This window comes from Catharus ustulatus, chromosome 15 (assembly GCF_009819885.2).
Source record: "Catharus ustulatus isolate bCatUst1 chromosome 15, bCatUst1.pri.v2, whole genome shotgun sequence".
In the NCBI taxonomy this organism is placed as follows: Eukaryota; Metazoa; Chordata; class Aves; order Passeriformes; family Turdidae; genus Catharus; species Catharus ustulatus.
Window position 1 is genome coordinate 4,448,612 of NC_046235.1, and position 23,628 is coordinate 4,472,239.

The window sequence follows — 23,628 nt, forward strand, 5'->3', positions numbered from 1 at the left end:
TTGCCTATTCCACATATGTCCAAGAGACTGCAGCTACCAGAAACCCTGCTGAGCTACCCTCATTAATAAATCCAGGCTGTAAAACACCTGTAGGCTGTGCCTAATGAAGTATTCATCCTCACTGTACATTCCCGTGAGATCTCCCCCTGCAACACAGGTAAAATTAGGAAAGAAAGTTGGCATTTTTTTCAGCTAGTTTAGATTCACAGGATATTCCCTGCAAGCCCCACAGCCCTGTCAAATACCAGATCCTACAGGAATCACATACAAGGATGCTCAGAACAAACAGCAAATTTAAGAAATTTAAAATTCCATCTGCTGACATTTACCAAGGCCCAGACTGCACAGCAAGTGTAGAAGCTGCGGTGAGATGCCGGCTGCATACAGAAATGTTACACTACACTAACACTACACTGGGCTATTTTGAGCATTCTTTACATTCCCATGAAGGATACATGGCAGGAACAGCAACCTTTCCCCAGCAGCACAGTAAGACTTGCAGATGGGCTGTCTGGGAGATGAGTTCAGAAGCTTTCTGAGTGTCTTGGGAATGTGAGGGCACTGCTGTGGGCAGTCAGCCAGGGGATGCTGCTGCTTGCTCCCAGTTACCTCTTGTCCAAAAAGGCACTGCCCTGTGCCCACTAACCTACCTCTCAGTGAGAGCTTTGCTCTGAGTGTCTCTAGCAGCCTGAAGGTCTTCCTCCAGGCGCCTCCTCTCTGTCTCCAGTCTCTCCACCTCTCCTCGAGTCCATTTTCTGGGGCTAATAAATCGCATTTCTTTCAAGAGCTCCTCCTTCTCATTAATGAGTATCAGACGATCCCGCTCAGAGTCCAGCACGCCAGGCCAGGCCTCGCTGTCAAGCTTAGCCAGCTGGATTTTCAGGTTTGCTATTCTGCAGGGGAAAAAAAAATGCAGTTATTCCCTGAGGAGTGTCTGATCTGCTCCAGACACACAGAGGTGCACCAGGACCAACCACATCTTCCAGAGCCCTGAGGAAGGTTCCCAGCTCCAGCACAACCACCCTTGTGTCCCCCTTAGCAGGATGGTGGCAGGTGACAGCACTGCTGGGATGTGGACATGCAGAATGGGATTTTAACTCAGGTTTGTTCACAATGGAAAATGAAGTTTCTAGCAATATGTAGTGTCCCCCAGTCAGGGAATAATACAACAAAAATTCTGGATGTCAGGAAAGGCTATCAGATATACTGTATGTGTTTCATAGGCATTACAGTTGTGACCTCAGAGTAGCTTCTGTGGAGGGTATGATGTGATAATTACCTACTCTTTAACCACTTCTATAGAAATAACTGTGTACTCCCCATATATGACTCAGATAAAGATCAGTGGTTAGTCAAAAGCTTAAAAACTCTTTTTTTGTCTTTACAATGAGGAAGTTAATCATATCTCCATGCTGCTACTGCAAGAATCCACCTGTTGATTCAACAGTAAGGACACATTAAGGAGCTACACTACTTCTGGTGCAACCTGCACTTGAGGATTATGAGGAGCTGAAGAGGCAGCATGATCCTACCAAAATCCAGAGCTGTTTATCTGCATCAGAATCAAAGCCTATTTTCATTAGAGGTATCATTCCAGATTTCAGCTGAAAGCCTGTATCACCAGTCCTTCAGCACCACACCACATCAGCTCAGGGAGGAAGATAATGACTAAATGCAACAGCAATATAGATGTAAAATTTAGCAATTATTTTCATTGACAGAGGAGAGCACAGCTTGTGGCAGGTAAGGAGGTTGATCACTCCAAATACCTGCCTGTTCCCAATTTCCTAAATATCTGACCTGCTCAGTTAGGTCCACAAATGGTCAGCCTTGCAATGCAATGTAGAGAGAGAAGTAGAAAACCAGCAGCAGGCCAGAATAGAGAACCAAGAGCAGTAATGTCAGTCTTCCCAAAGGAAGCTACCTCCTTTGCACTCACTAACCTACAACTCTTCAAGACCGGACAGGCTGATCATGGTAGTTTGATGAGAAACTATAGTACAGATAAATCTGAATTAGAATTACCAAGGACCTGTGTTTTTGAACTCACACAATCCAAAAAATCAAGTGGGAAGCAGGGGATGGGAAGGACAGAATGGACTGGGATGCAAAAATTTGAAAAACTTAGAAGGCAAAGAAGGAGAAAAAGTATTTTGCAAGATACTTGGAAAAAAAATTCACCTGACTGAACATCAGAAAGGCAAGGAATATGTGCCCCTTCATGTGATGAACTCACTTAGGTTTAGTAAATACATAAGAAATGGAAGTGACATGTAAAATTAGTGCCAATATGCTTCTCTCTTTGAAAAGGGCTTTGTGATCTGGTGACAGACTTACTGGACTTACATTGGGCACAGCAAATAGTTGCAGGTACTGATCTGGATTCATCTCTCTAGAATTTGGTTTATGCTGCAGAAGTGCAGAGGATGATATGTGCTTCCTCCAGCAAACCAGCACACAGGCAGGCACAGAGTAAATTCAGTGCCAACCAGCAAAATCAAAGTGTGTGGAGTAAGTAATAAAGTACAGATTTGGGTAGCAGCAGCTACAAGGCTCCTGAATAACTGTGAAGAATAAAGCTTTGTCTTCCAAGCTCCAGAGGCCAAGAGGAGCTCGAGCCCAAGAGAGGCTGTGAAGGATTAGGCTCACACACACTGACCTGCCTCCACCATCACAGGAGACAGACATGGATCACCTTTCTGAACAGAAGCATCACTTTCTGCAAACCCATTTCCCACAGCAGGCTGCTTACTCTAATAAAAGTTCCATAATTGATAGATATTCAACTCAACTATTTTTAGGTCATCTTAAGAGCTGTTTTGTTTTTGAGTGCCTGATAAAGTGCAATACTGTGCTCCAACGAAGAATTAAGTGGCATTAATTCATAATCCAAGAATTCCTCTGTGCATTTTGAAGGGATATGAGTCTAAGAGGATTGGCTGGCATAAATCTGATCACTTTTGGCATACATTTGCATGGATATGGCTTTTCCAGTGGAATTTGTTCTCTCTGCATTTCCGAGTCTAAAAGCTTCGTTAAACTAACCTCCAGTTTTACCTTTGCTACATGATCATTATTTTCCCCCTTCTCAGTTAAAAGGAAGTTGATAATTTTATTTTTCCAATAAAACAGCACCATCACAAAAGAGACACGTTGCAGGTCTGCACTTGGCTGAACACTCCAGCCCTTCAGCACTCACTGCCTGAGTCTGAACTGCATCACTGCTGAGCCAGGCTGGGCTTGAAACGCTGGCTTCAGGTCACAGCACCTTTCTGAATGGCCACCAGACTGAACAAATACAGAACAGGAAGCTCAAGTTTTATTTAAGTGTTCTCTTTCTACCTAGAAAATGCGGTTAGATGATTTATTCCTGGTCAAATAAGGCTCTTTTTTGTTAATTAGGGAAAGTTAGTACTTCCTATTATTATGCAACACAGGCATAGTACATAAAATTTTTAGTCTCTCTGGAGATTGTCCAGAGCCCATGCATCTCAACAGGAGCACACACACTATGATGTGTAACTACAACCAGTAATAAACAGTCCTGTATCAGATAAGTTTTTCTTGAGAAAAAAACACAAATTAAGTGGGAGGTGTGGTTTAAAAACTGACCAAATACCTACCTTAATGTTGCTTAATGTGACATTAAAATATTTCATTTTAGGAGATTAAAAAAAACATACTTCTAAAATCCCTGAGTTACCACCACTCATACAGAACCCAAGCTGAAAATTTAACTGCTGAAGAAATCAGAGTAGTGCAGGGTGCAAGTGCTACACAACTGAGTTACTGCTACATGTGTGGAATTGTACAACATAATTTAGTTACATCTCTGATTATATTTATGCTGCAGTAGCTATCTCCTTGCTGAGATGTAGCAATGGCAACCTTTTTGACATGATATCTATTATCACTTTTGAATAAAATTAAGTCAAAGGTTTGTCATTGTAGCTGCCTTGTGTCTTTTTTTGGGATTTATATTATCTGCTCTAGGGGTCTGTTGTCTGCCTGAGGTGTGACAGGAAAGGAGGTAGTGGTGGGGAAGGGAACTGGGTCCTGGCAGCTCTGGTGTGGTGAAGCTCAGTCAGATATTCACCCACACCTGAGTGTTCAGTCTGGTCCACAGTGAAGGTGCAAACAGCGTCTGCCTCAGCCTGCTTTCTAAAGCACCAGCCCCTTACAAATCTAGTAGTTCTAAACTAATTAATATGGGGCCATCTTGATTTCAAACCTTGAGTTTTACCTTTCCAGAAACTGCAGAGCTACTAAAACACATGTATTTCCATCACTTGACTCCTTCACAGTTCGTGCGTGGGCAAAGTACTTAATCTTCTATTGTGTTTCTTGGAACATTTTAATGCTGCTGTGGGGACAGGAAACACTTCTAACATCACAAGGAAGAATTTTCACAGGAACAGAAGGTTCCTTGTGAGTCACTATATCCATAGCATTGTTCCAGCATTAAACCAGTTGAGGCATGTGCTTCTGCAGCTCCTACTAAATACTGTGCCAAAATCACAGTGCTTTGATAGCTGGAGATCTTTTCATTTTAGCATCAATTATTCATGTCTATTTAGATCCATTTTTCCTCATGATAATGTTGTTAACTTTGAGAAAAAAAACTATAGATAACCTAAGACAAACATGGGGTATTCTTTAACTGCAAGGTGTGTTGTATGCCCCTCATCATCACTTCAAATGAACTACTATACTATCTTTATAAAGCTCTCTCCCTTTATAAAGAGCATATTAAAAGAGTAGGCTTGTCATTATTCACTTGCTCCTCCTTGGAAAAGATACAGAATAAAGGCAGAGTATTCCTCTTCAATCTGAATGTGTAAAGTCAGTGTGAATTAAATTGAAGCCTTCAGCAAAGCTTAAAAGCAAAAGGCAATTTTAACACTGCTAAATTAACCACTGCATCAGAAGGAATGGCATTTTTAATGTTGCTTTTAAAAGTTACTGAATGATTTGAATATCAAGGTAGTTTGGCAAATCTTGGAGTGGCAAAATACAGTCCTGATAAAACTGCTCCACCTAAGAAAAGATTACAAATTTGTGTCAAAAGCAGCTGTGCACACAATTTTTGACAACTGCCACAAACACAGATCAAGTTTTATGCCACTGAGAAACGTGACCTACTGGCTGTGCCAATTCACCAAAATGAGAGCCTTATGAGTAACCTCAGCCTTAAGGTTCTTATTTCTAACCAGAGGCTGGAGAAAAAGCCTTCTCTTTGCATATATCCCAAGCACAGATTGTACCATGCATCTGAACTTTGTTATTCTGGAGTTGCAAAGTCCCTCTAGAGCAGTTAAAAGTGAAGAAAGTCACCCCAGCAATGGTTATATCACTGAACAAAGACTAGGCCAGCCAAAGTCTAAGTAATAATTCTTGGTGGCTTTTCATTTAACTACACAGTTGTGTTAGTTATTATCTATTAAAAACTAAATCCTGGAAAGCTTTCACTTAAATTGTCCTGTTAAGTAGATAGAATTTTTTTTAATCTATTCTTCATTCATGTGAGATCAGAGGGCAAAGGTGAAACACTCTTACAGATAACTCTGGAATTAAAGTCATTGAGCATATTTTGATGTAAGGTGTTAACACAACACACATTTCTCCTTATCACACTTAGGCATGCAAGCATTCATTCATTTCTAATAAGGTAAGGAGATGCCTTACAGTACAGTCTCCTTATTAGGAATGGGGAAGCACTGGCAACAGGTAGCAGAACCACTTATGTCCCCATAGGTGTGGCCAGACTGAATTCTTTATGCATTAGTCACGCCTTAGTAATTTCTAGGATGGTTATTTATTTCTTGAAAGATAACCCTGGCCCAAAAAGCCTATTGTCTCACTGCCTCAAAAATTACCACATTTACTTAGCAGCAATGCTGGGTTTCAGTCTGGTGGCACCTCTTCTAGTAAAACATATCCTCAGAATGAGCTGTGTGACAACCAAAAAGGGCAATGGGCCAAAGCATTACCTTCTCTTTGCCTCTTCATACTGCAGCCGTAATCGCACCTTCTCGGCCAGCTGGTTACTGCTGCTGGCAATGAACTGAGACAAAAACATAAATCAGCAACTTAGGAACCAATTCTCTTCAGTATTCTCCTAGTTAAACCAATCACAGAACTGAACATGCTGAATTTAAATACATTTTTAATTATTTCTTCAAATACTTAAACCCCAACAAGATTCAAAGGCCCTTTCTGACCTAGAAAGAAGAGAAAATCCATCACATCTGTCGTGGGCTTCTACTTCTATGCACACACAAATACCTTTGCAATCCCTTTCCTTAAATGCTCTTTGCATCCTTATGTGCTGCACCGCATTTTGCTTTGGATGACATCTTGCTTTGGGTGTAAAGTCTTAAAGACAAGGGACATCCCATCATGGCCAGATCTGCAGATCTTTACTAACATGTGTGGCCCTGACTGAAACTGGTTGCAAATCTCTAGGTAAAGGTTCACAGGAGAGATTCTGTGCTGTCCTGTGAGAAATAAGATGTACCCCCAGCCCTGATCGAGCCCTTACCAAGGCTGGGACCAACCTGACACTTCTGATCTCCTTGCATGTGTGGGACTGAAGGTTTATGAACACTACAACTTTGGTGGCATCAGAATATCTGCACATAAACTGTTGTTCTCACTTGCAACCCAGTGAAAGCCAAACACTCTTAAGGGAAGAGTCCTCACTGGAGCTTAGCCCACACAGACCTGCTGAATGTTCCTTGTCTTGTAACTTATTATTGCTGTAAAGAGCTAAGGGAGTATTTGTATCACAAGAAGTTACACCTACAGGCAAAACCAAACTTCCTTCCTTTTTATTCCTACCTGGGTTGCTCTGACAGAGACAGTACTGGGAAACATCAGCTTGCCCTTGAAGATACATTAACACTGCACACAAAAACAAAGCCACACTGCAGTGTAAACCAGGAGAAGTTATGATTTCACAGAAACTTGTCCATGCTTGGAAACTCATGGTGAGGTAGTTCTACACACAGCTCAGAGGAATGTCTCCATGTGCACAAGGCTTCTCACACATTACTCACATTTCCTGAAACATCTGTCTGGGAGCTGACATCCAGGTACTGCCGGGGTAGCAGAGGGCTGGAGCTTTCCACAGACACGCTGCTGGTCCACAGGTCTGACTGGGATCCTCTGTCATTCACAAAGCTGTCTTTTAACTTGGCTAAGCTCTAAAACCACAAAAAATCATGAGGTGAGCTCATTTCTGCCCAAAGTGCCTCAGCAGCTACATAACTTTAGCTTAACCTCATGGTTTAGACCTGACCACGTTTGCTGTGCCCATTCAGACTTTGCAAACTCGAGGTCAGCCATGGCTGGACTGTATTTTATACTTCTCATTTCCAGCATCTGAAGAACTGCAGAGGTTGCAGTCCAACCACAACACAAAATTAGTTTATGTTAGCAAAAATTTCAATTATGTATCAGAAATACAAAATACTTAAATTACTTCTCAGAAATTCAATCCTCTAGCAATGGTGACACAAAATACTATAAAGTCATCTTGTTTCAATACCTGAATGAGGTCTTGTTTTTCCTTCTCCCCTGATGTGATGGCCTTCTTGAGAGCTTTCATTTCACTTAAAATGGCTTGTGCCTCGTCAAGTTTGTAGCCACCTTGAGTATCAGACATTTTCATGTCAATTCTGTATAGAAATTTAAAAAAACCCAGTAAGCTAACACTTAAATAACATCCATAATTGAATCATCCTAGATGCATGCACCTTGACATGGATTTTTAACAAAAACACACTCCAAATTATAACAGAGGGAACAAATGACCCCACTCTCCACTAAGTAACTCCACTCACCAGTAAATTGAGCTTCAGAATTCTGATTTCAGAAATATGATAATCTCTGTGACTCCTGATGGAGGATAAAAGTGCACACAACCCCCCCAAAACAGTCTGTCAGGGCAGACTGCTGTTAGCTGCCTTGTTTCTAACCTAGATCATCTCAGCAATCTATGAGAATTACCTTATTTTCAGTCATGATTTCAAAAACCAGGCACAGACTCACATGCACAGATGTATTTGCTCGCACAACCTAATTACAACCACCTCATCCTTCCCTTTCCTCAAAGAATTCTACCAGGGTTGACCCTTATAATAAATATTTATCTAAAAGATGACAGACGTCTAGTCACACAAAGGCAGATACCTGAAACTTTTCCTCCCCTTCCACTCCACCTCCAGTGTTTTTTCAGTGCCCTACATCTATGGCTCTTGTAACTGAGACAGTGGGCTGTAGTGCCATCCATATTGAGCAATACTGAGTAAAAGAGACTATCAGTTAACTGATGAGATCCTGCTTCAAAACCTTTCTGCATGGAATCAGTTCTAATGTGGTCAATCCCACACAGGCACTGATTTGAGAGAACTCCCCCATGGCTGTTTACTGCTTTCAGCCTAAAGATATAATCAGCAGCATATTTCAGCTTATGCTATTTAGGCAGCTATTTATAAATATAGTGGGGGAGGCATTGCAAGCCACTGATGTTCTAAAAAAAAAAAAGATCTTGAGAACACACTTACTTCTTTAGTGTTTGAAATCCATGCTCTTTGTACTGGAGCTCTTGTTTCATGTGAGCTACTTCTCTCTTGAGTTTATTAACCTGCAGCAAGATGTCATATTTTTAGAATGATATTTCATATGAGTATTTAGGTACAGTGCTACCCATTTAATTCAAAATTTGTTCAGTGTAGACAGTACTCCAAACAAAGTTTCCAGGCAATCAGCTCATCTCAAGAGCAGGAAACAGCCCTGACTGCCTCCTCATCAGGACTTTATCACTGGCTAGGGCTTTATCCAGTAGCTGCTATTACACTCCTTAACGAGGGGCTCAAGGGAAATTCCAGCCATGTAAGTGGAAAAGTTGAGACAAAATTCAAAAAAGATTGCAATGAAACACATGTCAACTTTTGTCAGAAATGTTTAAAACCTTTCCAGTCATTAAAAAAACTGCTAAGCATCAGGACAGGAGTTATCCTGCAGCAAGTGAAGCCACCCTCCAAGTTCTCCAGAGAAAAGGCCCCACTGCACGAGTAACACAGCAGGATGATAATCCATATTGTAAATCCACTGACCCTACAGCTTCCTGTTTTATATTCCTCCACAGAGGCCACACTGACCTACTTTACTTTAGTCCTTTCTTCCTCCCAAACGAAGCTGTGCATGAGAACACACTCTCCCCTGCTGACAGCCTGCACTGAGCCCTGCACAAAACAGCTGCCAGTCTCTGGGGAGGACCTGCAGCTCTCCAGCACTGGAGGAGCCAGCATCCAGCTCCACATCCCACAGCCATCCTGCACTGCCAGCTGCCAAGCCAGTCTAAGGGGTAAAAAAATTCCTAAGACTGCAACAGTCAGAAAATTCTGATAATGACCTCCTAAATGGCAACATTAGCTCTTCCAACTGCTTTGGCATCTCCTTTCAATGTTTGCCATGAGGTCTGGAAATATCTGAACATTATTCATGGCAAGCAAAAGTCCATTTGTACTACTCACCCTGGATTTTGTAGTAGCAATCTCTGCTTTGAGGATCTCGGGGTCATACTTGGAACTTGATGAGGAGCCAGAAAGCACTGGAACAAACACAGCAGCCAGTTTAGAGCTCTGCCTTCCTTCTCTACACTTTTACCAGCCCCACCACAGATCGAGATCCTCCATCACTCCTGCACACCCAGACCTCCACACATGGCTGGTGTAGGTCTGTAACCCAATTCCAACATGTCACTGCCCAAAGACAGGGAAAGGCAATAGTGCTGTCAAGTACTCCTCAAAAATACAGACTGAAGGGGCCACAGCATGTCCTGCCTCTCCAAAGTCTGGATTTGTACCAGGTTAAAACACATTACTCAAAACTCCCAAACACATTCACTCCATTCAATAGTGTGGCTTCCTGCATTTCCAAAGGCATTTAACAGAACTGAAGGGACAGGCATTGCATGAAGGTTGACTTAATTATTTTTTTTCAGACTTCCTCATTGAACAAACAGTCCACCGAATGTTTAGAAACAAAGAAAAGCAAAGAATGAGAAGAAACTGAAAAATGTGATGCAAGCCTTTTCACAGCCTTGAGGACATGACCAACCATATAATGTGTCACAGCAGATTAAATCAATGTCCCATTAAGAGCAGAACTCTCTTCTGAGCAGCAGTAAAACCCTTCTGCCTCAGAAGGTACAGAAGCTCCCCAATGTGCAATGTTGTTAGAGGTAGCTGCAGGCAAGGGAGATATTTTGATCCTTGCAGCCATCAGTTTATGCCCCATAAAACATGGAAAAGCATTTCTAGTTATTTCTGTTTGGTTGTACTTCTCAAGACAGATCCTATCTCACTCATGTAATCATGTTCTCAGTGTACTGCTCTGGAACACCAGTACTTGGGAGAGTACTCCTCAAGAAAGAGCAAATCCAGTTCTTTAGAGATGAGGGACAGCACCCTTGTCAAACAAGAATCCTACAGCTGACAGGTAACTACTTAAAAAATTTTAACACCAGGCACAGGATTAGCCAGTGGAATTCTCCATCATCACACATAACTCACAAGAGTGAAACAGGGGGAGGTCCTTGGCTGGCAAGAACACAGAAAATCTGCAATACTGAGGATTATAACAAAAATTCTGGAATACATGCAGAAAATAAATCCTGTTCTGGACGTTTTCCAGCTCCTAACTAGTACCAGTGAGGAGGAAATACAGCATTCTATAAACATTCCTGCATCAACTCTTGAAGCGACATTGGTATTGATGTGTGTGTGACACAGAATATGGAGCACAAACTGCTGCTCTTCACACACAGAGATATAAAACTACAAAAGGGCCTGGAAATACTATCCTATACTATATTGACCATCTTGCCATGTTTCTGTACTTTAAACAGGGGAATCAAGGGAGAATATGTAAGTTAACTTTTTCACACTGAGCCAACCACCACATATTTTAGCATTTGTTGAAGCCTATGCAGAAAATCTGCACATTGACTCTGTGACAGAGCCATACCCAAGAGTGCTTCACAGCAATCAGCCTTTACCAAACAGGTGCTGAGCAGATAGCATTTCTGAAACAAACTGATCAAACATGAACAGTGACATCCCATAACATCCCAGTGCTCTATCCAAGGACCTGCTTCATGCCTTTTACTGTCCTACTGGGTCCTCAGCTGAGGAAGTTGCTGGTTAGGAGCTCACTAACTACTCACAGCTGGTCTGAGAGCCCAGTTTGTGCTCCCACACATCGTGCAGCTGCCGATACTCTTGCTGGGCCAGTTCAAGCCTCTGCTGTTTCACTTGATAGATCTCCTTCTGGGCAGCAATGGCCTCCTGGGCCAGGACAAGGTAATCCTTCAGCATGTGCTCCTGCTCCCGCCGCCATTGCACCCGAGGGTCTTCTATCTGAGTAGTTTCTTGGAGAAAAAAGAAGGCAAGATCAACAGGATGCAGGTTTGTTCTGCTGCTTGGAAAAGCTCCACTGTTTATGGCATTTTAAAATAAGTATCTTGTCCCATGCCTGTAATAAAAAAGTTGAATAAAGACATTTTCCTTTTTTCTAAGGAAGTGACTGTTGATCCACAATGAATTCCAATGAGTTCTGCCATGCTGGATAGAATCATTCACAACAAAACTGTCATATAACTCTCCAACTCTTCTGCTGCTGAAGCTGCCCTGGTTCTGGCTCTTAAAAACATCCACCCAAGAATATGCACACACAGCTCTAAGATACTGACATTGACTGTTAGACTTATCTTTATTGCAACTGCTTTATAACATTAATAATAAAATACCTCTACTATTTCACCGATAAGAAAACTTTCAGAAAATATCATTGCCACATGACTGCACTATACTGCACCTGACAATATGAAAGCAATTACAACTCTGCCCATCCTCTTTGGCTGCTAAGTGGCTTTTATTGCAGAGGGGAAAGAAAACCTGCTCACTCAGATTTCAGAGGAAAGTAAAAATAAAGTCTGATTAAATCACAGATTTGTGAAAGCATCTGAAATGACATTATATGAACAGAATCTCAGAGAGGAGTAAACATTTCCTTTAGGGAAAGTAGGCACACCAGTAGATGACTGAAGGATATGGGAGGTGGAGTTTAGGCTAACAGAGGGAATGCAGCAGTTAAAACACTTCTATCTTCATTATCCCAACACAACTAAGACATTGCTTTCCAGGTTTCTAATAATGAAAAAGGCATAAGGTCACAGATATGCAGCTAGTCCTAATACTAATGAGGTAAATTTATTGTCAGTGCTTGTTTTGGTTTTGTGAAGAAGTGCCCAAAACATTTTTCATTTCTATTTCAAGGCTATTACATGTTCTTGTTTGGAGCAGATTCCAATATTTAGTTGACAAATGCTCTGAACTATCTAAACTAACATGCTTGAATAAGGATGCCTAGTTACCACATAATAAATAATTAATAGAAAGGACTTGCTTGAAACTATCACTGGGAATCTAATCTGCATATCTTAAGAGCCTCTTTAAATATTTAGTAAAAGCTGCCAGAGTGGAAGGTATGAGCAGCTCTTAAGTGAGTCAGGTGTAAGACTAACACTGCAGTACACAGGATGCAGGGAAGAGAAGTTAGACAATATTCTTAGCAGCAGAACTAGAAATAAAGGGCTTTACCCAAGGGATGGACACTCAATCCTTTTCACAGGCTGTCCATGATCCTGCTGAGGAGCAAATTAATCGGCTACTCCAGCAGTAAGGTGTTTTTAACAGTATCTCAAGACCCAAAAGAGCGCATGGCACTTCAGATTACATGGCAAAACTTGGAGAAGCCACAAAATGTGATCAAAAAGCCCCAGTACTGTTTGTGGAAGCATTTCAACAGGCTTACAGGCCCTGCAAGCAGAAGCAGTATTTCAGCTGATACAGTATTACAGCTATGCCTGGACCTGAAAAACTCCCCCGAAACAGTATGACAGAAAAGCAGCTGGCTTGTGCCACCTGTAGGTTCTGGTGTCCTCTGGATAGCACTGTGGTCTTAGAGGGAGCAAAAAAAAGATCAGGAGGACACAGAATCTGAAATGCCCATGCTCCTGCCTCAGTTCTTGCCCCCAAATGCCTTTTTCCAGATAACCATTACCCACAGCCAGATGAATTTCTTTTCTCCATAGCTGAACCAGAAGAGGAAAGTCTGCTGTCACCCAGGGAGCTGCCCCCACATTCCCTCACATGCAGCTTCCCTGGACAGAACTGTAGTCACAAGCAACTGTGACTTAGGGCTCTCTGATTCCAGCATTAAAAGCATGTTGACAAAGTTCCCGTGGCTCTTGAAGTCTGATGCAAGACACTGGATCATAAGCCTACCTCAACATAAGTCTTCAAGCCTGGTTATTTCCAGTTTTTCCTTAGACTAGCAGCCCATTCCTCCTGTAATCCCAAGAAGGATGGTGGAAGCTGCTGCAGGAAAACTCCTCTGTTATAAGCAATGAGGAGGAAAACTGCAAAAGCCTTCAATTCTGAACACCTCAGTGAGGTGGTGAAGCACTGCCAGTGCTCCAAACCCACAGACAATCTGACCCAGGGAATACACAGCAGACAGCTCACAGAGAGGATGGATGACACACTGAGATATTGAATGCTCTGTGTCCACATTTATTCTAAATATTCACCTCAGCCTTTTCAGTAATCAAAGCACTAACTGTAACCCCTTGATTGCAGCTTTGAGCGGTGGTTTTCAAACACATAAAACCAATCAATGAAAATGTTGGCCAAGGGCTCTCACTGAGCCCCAGCTATTGAGAAATGCAAAATACATTCAGAAGTGAGATGAAAGAACTATAGAAATGCAGGCTATTACATCACTTGCTGTCTTGTGAGTTCCAAATTTAATGTTGAGCTTGTCATACATAAATCTCCTTGCTTCATGTTGGAGGAATGTGGGCTTACAATGCTTCCATCAGCACCATTTCTTTGTGCAAATCACATCCCAAAGTTCTCCCAGAGAGACACACTCAAGGCTATGCATTAATACTGTATTAGGAATATTCTAGGTACTCAATTCAATTTAATTGTATTTATTTTCCCTCAGAGGCGGTTACAATTGTTCTCCATTTATTTCTTTTAATGGCTCCTGGCTTTAGATAGAAGTGTATCCTTGGGCTCATTTCTGATAATTAGTCTCAAACACTTGTGCAGTACAAGCAAGACCCAACATGGCTCCATCCCCTTCCCACCCTCAGCACTTTGCTCCTGTCAGGGAATCTGCCAGAGACCTTGGAGAGGAAGAAGGTTTTGGACACTCTCCAGAGCATACTTCAACATAAACCACAAAGATGAGCTGCTTGGTTAGCTAAAGGTAATTGGATGTGTTCTGCTCTATGGTGATCTGGATTAGAGCTGGCATAGGAAATATGTCATTGGTTTGTTCCTCTTTTTAACTTTTCAGTTGAAATTCTCATTTAAATATCGTGGCCTCTGACATCCCATAGAAGTGGAAATTTTTAAAAGGCACTGTTATTAAGCAGGTGTCAGCACAGTTGTAAGGCTTCCCAAATCCCGTGGTGCCTGTGAGTGGCACAGAGCAGGGGTAAGCAGCCCAGTCCTGCAACCAGACCTTTGCATGTTCACCCTGCACCAACTCAAATGTGTAAATAAAACCACGTTTGGTTTGCATCAAGTGCATTCAACTATTTTGGCTGGAAAAGGCCTTTAGGATCACTGAGTCCAACCACAAACTTAATGCTGGAGTTTCTGCTAACTGAAACCAGGGGTCCAAAGGCTTCCATATCCCACAGCTTCAGGTCAAGGCTATGTTCCCATTCCTAGACTGTGAAATGGACACCAGACTTGGTCTTACAGACCTGTAGGAGATCCAAATTTGTGCCTTGCAACTTAGCACCTTCTAAAGCAAAGTTCATCCACTCCTCTCCCCTGCAGCTCTCCTTTGCGTGATCCTGTAGGCTTGCCTACCCTTTCCAACTTTCCAACAAAAAGAAAAATCAACATTCCCTATCTCACAAAAAAATACTTAGGATGTAGCCATTTAAAGATTTGTCATCCTGAAATGACAGGATCTACATGAGTTCAAAATAAAAGTATTTGTGTCACTTTTACATCTGGAAACTTATGATCTTTATATTGCAGGGGTCAGTTAGGTTTTTTGGGAACTGGCTTTTTTCATTCTGCATTTTTAATACTCAAGAGAAGTTGCTAAAGCTTGGAGGGTGCAGTCTCAGGCCAGGCAAAGTTGTGGCAGTATTGAAAAAGGGAAGGCTGTGAAGATGAAGAGACCTAAGGGGAGGAAAAAATCCACCAAGGAAAAAAATGCACCAGACTTCCACATTTTTATTTTTAAAAAATCTTGTAATTTTCCAAAAACAAACAAACAAACAAACAAACAAACAAACAAAAAAACCCCCAAGTTTAAGTTCTCAGTTGAAGTCCTGGAAGTAGAAATAAAAAGCCCCACAACTTCAAGGCACTTCAAGGCACTTTTGTCTTTTAAAAGTTTCTCTCAGCATGAGTTGCAAGCTCCCCTAAAAGGGCCTGGGCACAGTTCTGTTTGAATTTCTGGGCTGCAATTGGAGCTGTTCTGTAAAGAGAATCAGTCACTGATTTGTTTTGCTTATTACTTTTTCAGGGGATTTGTTCTAGTACACCGCATTACAGTTATTCTAGTAATGTCTGTAATGATACATCAAATGCTATATTTTCTTATAATTCAAATGAGCTTACAAAATTAACTCTTTTGGTCTATCAAGCAATCTAGCAAAGGGTGTAAGCAGTGGCTTAGTTTGAGGACACAGGATGAAGACACCACAAGCCTGAACCCTGAACAGGACATCCCAAGCTCACTTGAGGGTTCTGTCTCCAGCAAAGGCAGTGTGAGCTCCTGCAGCCAAGAGAGCTCATGCTCATTGAGTTCACCCCTGCCAGGGGAATCAACACAAGACCTTTGCACTCTTTCTGATGGTCTTGCCACAGGGACAAATTCCAGGCTAAGAACAAACTCCAGATCACTGCTACCCAGTTGGACTCCTCAGCAGAACCAAATCTGACAGAGGTGGGGTGTCCATAGTACTGGCTTGAACATGGCTGCCAATTTGAAGATTGCAACCCAAAAGGTCTCAAATTCCTGCTTAGAGAGGGAAGCACCTTGTATGACAGAGGACAGGATTCGATTTCATGAGCTGCAGATCTCATCTACTCTAAAACATGCTGTTAGCAAGTCTGTGGTTTTGTGTTCAGTGTATTTTAATACAGGCAGAAATCACTCAGCAGAAACACAGTCGCATGTCACTTACTGGTGTTGTGGTCTATGTAATAGACTCCGACCTGAGGGTCGTAAGCTTCTTCCCATCCTAAGGGCAACTCATCACTGATGCAGTCAGCAAAGGTCAGTGGTTTAGTATACCTGAAATGAAAAACAATATTTAACACGAATCAAAGAACACTCCCACATGCCTGTTCCAAACGATTGACCAGAAAACAAATGCCACAAGGCTTCAGTATCAGAAACAAAGAGACTTGAAAACTATTTTAAAGCTTTTGTTCTTATCAAATAATACACTACCAACTCTTCCCTTTTTCAATCTGAAGTTAGAGCAAGATGAATTCATTCCGACAGAGCTCCGGAGCCTTGCCCGGCTCAGCCAGTACTCGACAAAGGAACATTAAGAACTTTGCCAGAAACAATTCCTGTCTCTCCAGTGAAAGAACAAGACTGTTTGCAGGCAAGTCCTGTACCAAAAATATGTAGACAAGAAGGAGCAAGATGAGAAATGCAATTTGCATAGCATGAATAAGCAAGACTGAACAATCAATAGCAAGTGCTGAGGACTGTGGGACCACTTGTCATGCAACTTCTCTCATTTGCATTGCAATATGCTGTGTTTCATTAATGACAAACAAGATTAGTTTCTCAGTTCCAGAAAACGTGTAACCCACTCCGTCTGAACAAGGAAGTATTTCCATAGCACTGCTCTGATGAGTTTCTCTATTACAGACCACATCCAGCAACACTCTGAAGGCTTGTATGGCTAAACACAAAGCTTAGAGTACCCACTCCTCGAGTGACCCCATAGATTTTAATCACCGAAACCATGGCTGTTTCCTCCCTTTCACTCAGAGTTAATGAGGTTCAGCTTGCACCAACAAAACTACAAACCAAACAGCACTGCAGGGAGGCACAAGCCAGGAGGAATTGATCTTGCAGGTGCCTCACATCCCCAGCTGCCAAAAGCACAATGTGCCAGAGATGCCTCACACAACCCCAGTGCTCTGTGCGGTGTGTGTGGAAGGGGCTGAGTCTGACTGCCCAGAGAAGCCCTTGTGGCAGAGAGCACAGGACACACTGTGCAGCACCACAGTCCCTCTAGGCAGGCACACACTGAGAGCAAAGGGCTGAGCAAGCACCTACACAGCTGCAGCCAGCTCTGCCAAATGCAAGCAGCACATCACAGGCACCAAAGAGGGACACAAGCAGGTCTGCAACCACTGCAGGAGACTGAGCAGCTTTCCAGCGAGTCTTCCCTACCCAAAGGTAATTGATGAGGGCTGACAGACAGAGTTTTACTAAGTTCTGCAGAGATGGCATCTGGAGGCACTGAGAACCAGCTGGTACTTCCATATTAACATCTTACAGTCACTCATTGTTAAAAGGAATTTTAGGAAAAAAAGCCTTCAACCAGAAGAGGTTCAACATAAAATCAACATTTAACAACTAATGTAATTCCCCCTAAACATGACCTATAAGGTTGGTATGCAGTAAAAATGGGGTGGGAACATTTTTGTAAAAGCCATGTAAGCGACTAACACCTCTAATTTACCTGCTGTTGCATTTCCTTTTCAACGCTTTTGCCATATGAAGCAGAGTTTCTATGCTCAGAGTTCACTATTCTCTCAGAAAACTTCAATTTAACGTAAAGCTCTGCAGTGTAAAAGAACTCAGAGCTTCACAACATAAAACTGTGAAACTTCCTCAATAAAGTTTCCCTGAAGGGTTTATTTTTACAGTTCTTAATCTAGACTGTGTACCAAAACTGTATTTGTATAGAAAATAAAGATTACCTGAAAATAAAATGGAATCTCAATGCTTGTGATTGCTATCCCTTATCCCATGTTCTTCCCTGTGGATCAAGCTGTTTCCTCAGCATGAGTACCCAATATGTGCTGCTCTGAGTGATCAAATCAAAGATGCACAAGGGTAAAAATGCAGAGCAAGGTCAGATACAAGCCACTCTCTGGAGATAACAGAGATGAAAGTGCTGTAGCAAACGTGTTGGCAATGTTAAGTTAAACACCAAGGTTAACACCTTCCCCCTCTCTGAAAATGGCATCTGCTTTTATTTAACAACAGTGGTGCATGTGGAAGCAGCACAGGGAGGGCACAGTGCTAAACGCTGAACTAGATGGACCTGCTCCCATCCCCGAGAGGGGCACACTCATGCTGGGATCACAGAACCATGAAACATGCTGAGCTGGAAGGGACCCACAAGGATCATCCAGTGCAGCCCCTGGCCCTGCACAGACACCCCAACAATCCCACCCTGAGCATCCCTGGCAGTGCTGTCCCACCCTGGGCATCCCTGGCAGTGCTGCCCCACCCTCAACATCCCTGGCAGTGCTGCCCCACCCTCAACATCCCTGGCAGTGCTGTCCCACCCTGAGCACCCCTGGCAGTGCTGCCCCACCCTCAACATCCCTGGCAGTGCTGTCCCACCCTCAGCATCCCTGGCAGTGCTGTCCCACCCTGGGTATCCCTGGCAGTGCTGTCCCACCCTGAGCACCCCTGGCAGTGCTGTCCCACCCTGAGCATCCCTGGCAGTGCTGTCCCACCCTGGGTATCCCTGGCAGTGCTGTCCCACCCTGAGCATCCCTGGCAGTGCTGTCCCACCCTGGGTATCCCTGGCAGTGCTGTCCCACCCTCAGCATCCCTGGCAGTGCTGTCCCACCCTGGGTATCCCTGGCAGTGCTGTCCCACCCTGAGCATCCCTGGCAGTGCTGTCCAAACGCTCCTGGAGCTCCGGCAGCCTTGGGGCTGTACCCATTCCCTGGGGAGCCTGGGCAGTGCCCAGCACCCTCTGCCTGAAGAAATCTTTTTCTCTATCTGACCTAAACCTCCAGGCTCAGCCTCAGCTGTTTCCTTGAGTCCTGTCAGTGGTCATGGTACAGATCAGTACCAGCCCCTCTGCTTCCCCTCACCAAGAAGCTGCAGACCATGATGAGCTCTCCCCTCAGTCTCCTCTTCTCCAGACTGAGCAAACCAAGTGCCCTCAGCCACAGATCATAGGGCTTCCCCTCCAGACCCTTCACCATCCTCCTGGCTGTCCCCTGGGTGCTGTCTAATGGTTTCATGTCTTTGTTTATATTGTAATGCCCACAACTGCCCCAAAAAAATAAGGTGGGGCTGCAAGGCCACAGAAAGTCCAAGGGGTGTTTTCCAGTGCAACATTTGGTTAGTAACACTCTAGTACTGCTGTGGATTGGTGGTATGATTGCTGTTCGCCCAGCTCTGTAGAGAGCTTTGTAAGGAGAAATGCAGTTCCATCCTGGTTTTGCAGTCCCTGTCATTGCACACCAGCTCCATCCAGCATCCATCCATCAAACCCACAGTGATTAAACCAGGAGCCATATATCATCTCCCATGTCCCAGCTACAGTGCTCAACATTTTTGGTGAGTGATCCCAGCAAGAATCCCTCAACATGGAGCAGTAATTAAACCCATACTTAAAGTACAATAGGTGAGAGCATGCTGCAGACATAAAACACACCTCAATAAATGAATTTGTGTGACACACTGAGTGGAGTTTCTTGCAGAATTCTGCTCAAGAGTAACACCTAACATTAATATTTAACCCGGTCCTGGTAAAAAAAACAAAAGCCAGTGTGGAGCTGCCCTATCAACACTAGGAATATCAGCCTTAGGAATACTTTCATCAGGGAACAGCATCATACTGCCAACTTTGGTGCTCCAAAGTGTAACACCAAACTTATAAAGCTTCTGTTCAGCTTTTGCCCAGTCCCATTTTGTTAGAAGCAGCTGAATTCCTTATAAAAGTGCTCAGAAACTGTCAGAGTCAATAGGAAGCCAGGACCAAGCAACTGAAGGATGCTTATTCTTATTTTCCATATGAAATGCAATGCATGAACTACATCCAGCCAGTTCTTTCAGTTAGAGTTTTGGAAAAAGGAAGAGAAAAGCAAGGCAGGATCAGTCTGCTATAGCAATGACACAAGCCAACTGGAGACTTGCCAGTTACTAGGGCTCAGAAACAGACAATTATTTCACTTTTGAGACTGATGTTTTCAGCATATCTCACAAGGAGCACCCATCACCAAGCACAGACTAATGCCCTCCTTCCTGGCTGCCCAAAGCTTCCAACTATCCCATTTGTACAGAGGAGAAACCTGCCATTCAACTAGCAAACAGAATAATAATTAGTTTTATAACTAAGAGTGTAATTCCACTTGTTACAGACAAAATAGCTATTTCTCCAAGTAACTGCAGATTCATAACTATATTACTTACTTTTCTAAGCTCCTAGCTATTGTGGGAAAAACAAGCACAAATCAAAATAGCAATGGTGCAATTAGATGAAAGACACTTAATGTGTTGTGTAGCAAGACTCTGAATACAGTATAAAAAGAAAAAAGAGATTATTTCCTTGTTTTAAGATATGATTTTAGGGGTTGTTATGAAGACTAAAATAAACCAATTTCCCAGAAGGGATCCAAAAATGCAGAGTTTCCCTGAGCATATTCACAATGACAGATTAAAGAGAAAAAGGAGAAGCTTCCTTCTCACAGCAGGACATGATTTAGTTAGTGTATTACTGCAGCATAAAACAGGACTGTTCCTCTGCATGGGGGAAGTTAAAGCTAGGACACATCTGCAGGACTATCCCTTTGAAACATCTCCTTTTCAACTCACAAAGCTTTCTAGCTGCCTTGAAAAAATCTCATCAGCTCAGTCAAACCATATTACCACACAATAGGTCCTCTCTGTAGCTGGACTCAAAGCAGCAATGCACAAAAATGGATCCTTTCTACCATCATGCCTATAATTAAGGAAGGAAATGTGCAAAAAGGTTTGTGCATTCCTTACCCTCCTTCCTTAAGGAAACCTTCAGATGCATTCACCCAGTTTTCACAAAAAGCAATGCACCCAAAAGCTCAGAAAATCCTGACTCTATGACTTCTGATCTCCAGCCACAAAGAGGGAACCAAGGGGGTAAACTTAAGGTCTGTACATACAGCACTTTTTATGAAATCCAAACTGGCCTAGTTAAAAGAAATTACACTTTGGGACAAGAGTTTGTTTGCATCTTCCAGCCATGCTCCCTTTGCTCTGACACCCATCAGATACAAGTTAAACCTGAACTACTCCTCAAGTGCTTCATCTGCTTCTAAGCTGGAGACTGAGCTTGGTGTAGGGGCTCTACAAGAGAAACTAGCCTGAGCCAGAGAAGGTATTTGTAAATCATAGCCTAACCCTGGCCTGCTAGCTCACCCAAAAGTAACCCACACGTTCTTCTCACAGGAACTCACCCATATCTCACATTCATCATACCTGTGACTGCCATTCCCTCACAGGTATGTTTGAATTAGGGTCATTATTAAGAATTTAGTATTTAGTATTTTCAAAAAGACATCTCAACCTACATTTATCTATTTCCATTATATTTTCTTAGCTTCCAGTATACAATTTTTATATTTCATTTCATTCAAGTCATCCAAATTTACTTGAACAAGTGCAATTCTTCATTAGGACACCTGGAACATAGGTACCCACAGCAATCACCACACATACCAGGTCAAGGTCACTGTTTCAAAAACTAATCCTGGTAACAGGGGTTAAAGAACTGCATCATCCCACTTCCTAATCTGAGGAGCATCTGACAGTCTTCAGGCAGAGGCAGGACAAGGGTAAAGCCACTGCTCACCACCATGGTGAACATTCTGAGACACTTCCATCTTTGCAAAATGTTTGCCCACAGTAGCTCAACTATTTGTACAGCAAATTATGTCCAAATCCCACTCCCACAGCAGGAAATAGAAAGTTAGCTTCCTACCTCTAAGTCACATTATTTTAAAATGAGAAGGGTTTCTATACTTCTTTTTTTGATCACCTCCAGTTGCTATCACAGATAAAACTGGAAGCCAATGTTATCATGTGCAAACAACATTAAATGGAAACTTGCACATCTTAGATTCAGAAAGCTTTTCTATCTTCTTGAACTTCACTGTTGTCAATCAAAAACCTCATTACATGGGAAACTGAAGGCAAATAATCCTTGTATAACCAGTTTTTGATTGACAGAAGGTTTGTTAAACATGGCTGTACAGAGGTTCCCAGTGGGAGCTGGAGATGGGTGACCTGTGCCACTTACAAATCTGGAGTTAATGCTACAATGGTAACAGAAATCAGTCCTGAACTTCCTACACCAGGAATTGCTATTTTTGTAATTACTGCATTTTGATATCAACTGGGGGCCTGCAGCAGTAAACCACGAGCAGCTCCTGGTGAGGCTCACAGCCATGAGGACCCAAGTGCACGCAGGTGGAGGTGCACTCAGCAAACACTGTGCTTGGCTCACTGAGATGAGAATGTTTATAAACCAACAGCGCAGTGCCAAGCTTCTGCACCACGCATAAAGCCACTTAATCCCTATGTTTGCAGGGCTCCTCAGACCCCATAACAAAGTAAAGCCATTTAAACAGGAGAGCCTTATTTTAATCAGTTCAGGATAGATCACATGGCCTGCTATGAAATCCTTCATGACTCCGCAGCCGAGGGGACAGACCAGGGGATTTCCCGCAGTTTGCTGTACCCTGCACCAGGAACAAAGGCAGCACGTGGGTCACTCAGGACCATCATGTCAGCTCCTCTTGCAGCTACAGCATGAGCCACCCTACCCTGACAAACCAGCCCTGCTGAGCTCTCGCCTTCCCTCCTGCACTCACAGGTGCACACCAAGTGTGTGAGGCACACAAGCCTCATGGGCAAGAATCAAGCCAGATGACACAATTATGAGTTGTGCAGATACTTCCATTCATACCATTTCTCTTACAAAACCAAATAGCTTTTTAGCCCAGCATTGAGGAGGAGAAGCTGGGAGTCAGGTTTTATTTTCAATGGCTTCTATTTTTTTTTTTTTTACACAGCATTTCTTAATTTCTGATTTGAATAAAATTCACTACTCATTATGCGCCAGGATACACAGACCAGAACAGAAAATGAGCTAAAGGCACCTCAGTTCCAGCTGTGACACTGGGGTAGCTGTGCACACTGAGTTTTGAGGAACTCAAACTTCCAGCAGAGCTGCTACTGGAAGCCAGAAGGCTGCTGCAAGAATCACTGCCAGGAGGCTCCACACGATGACATACAAGCTTCTTTGTTTTTAATGAGGTCATCTCATTCTCAAGACAGACGATGATTATTTTTAAACTTCAGCACAGAAAAACTTATCACTTTGCTGTAGTCCTAGAAAATTTGTCTGCAATCTCCTCCTCACAAAAGCTTTTAAAAATAGACACCTACACATTTATTACTCAACTCGGCAATCCAGCCCTCAAATACACCAGGGCCATTCGTCACTATAGTAACTATTTTCCCTGGGAGCATCTTCTCTCACTG

General features: G+C 42.8%; 1 protein-coding gene across 2 annotated transcripts in view; it reads right to left on the minus strand.

Annotated features, from left to right (window-relative positions):
- Window positions 1-23,628, minus strand: part of WWC1 (WW and C2 domain containing 1) — a 66,618-nt gene that overhangs the window by 19,426 nt on the left and 23,564 nt on the right. For both annotated transcript variants that reach the window (XM_033073008.2, XM_033073010.2), the window contains exons 2-9: window positions 16,295-16,404; window positions 11,234-11,437; window positions 9,540-9,616; window positions 8,568-8,647; window positions 7,550-7,679; window positions 7,059-7,205; window positions 5,991-6,064; window positions 651-893 (exon numbers count right to left, since the gene is read on the minus strand). In XM_033073008.2, coding sequence (XP_032928899.1) covers window positions 651-893; window positions 5,991-6,064; window positions 7,059-7,205; window positions 7,550-7,679; window positions 8,568-8,647; window positions 9,540-9,616; window positions 11,234-11,437; window positions 16,295-16,404 — 1,065 coding nt within the window. The remainder of the gene's footprint in view (window positions 1-650; window positions 894-5,990; window positions 6,065-7,058; window positions 7,206-7,549; window positions 7,680-8,567; window positions 8,648-9,539; window positions 9,617-11,233; window positions 11,438-16,294; window positions 16,405-23,628) is intronic.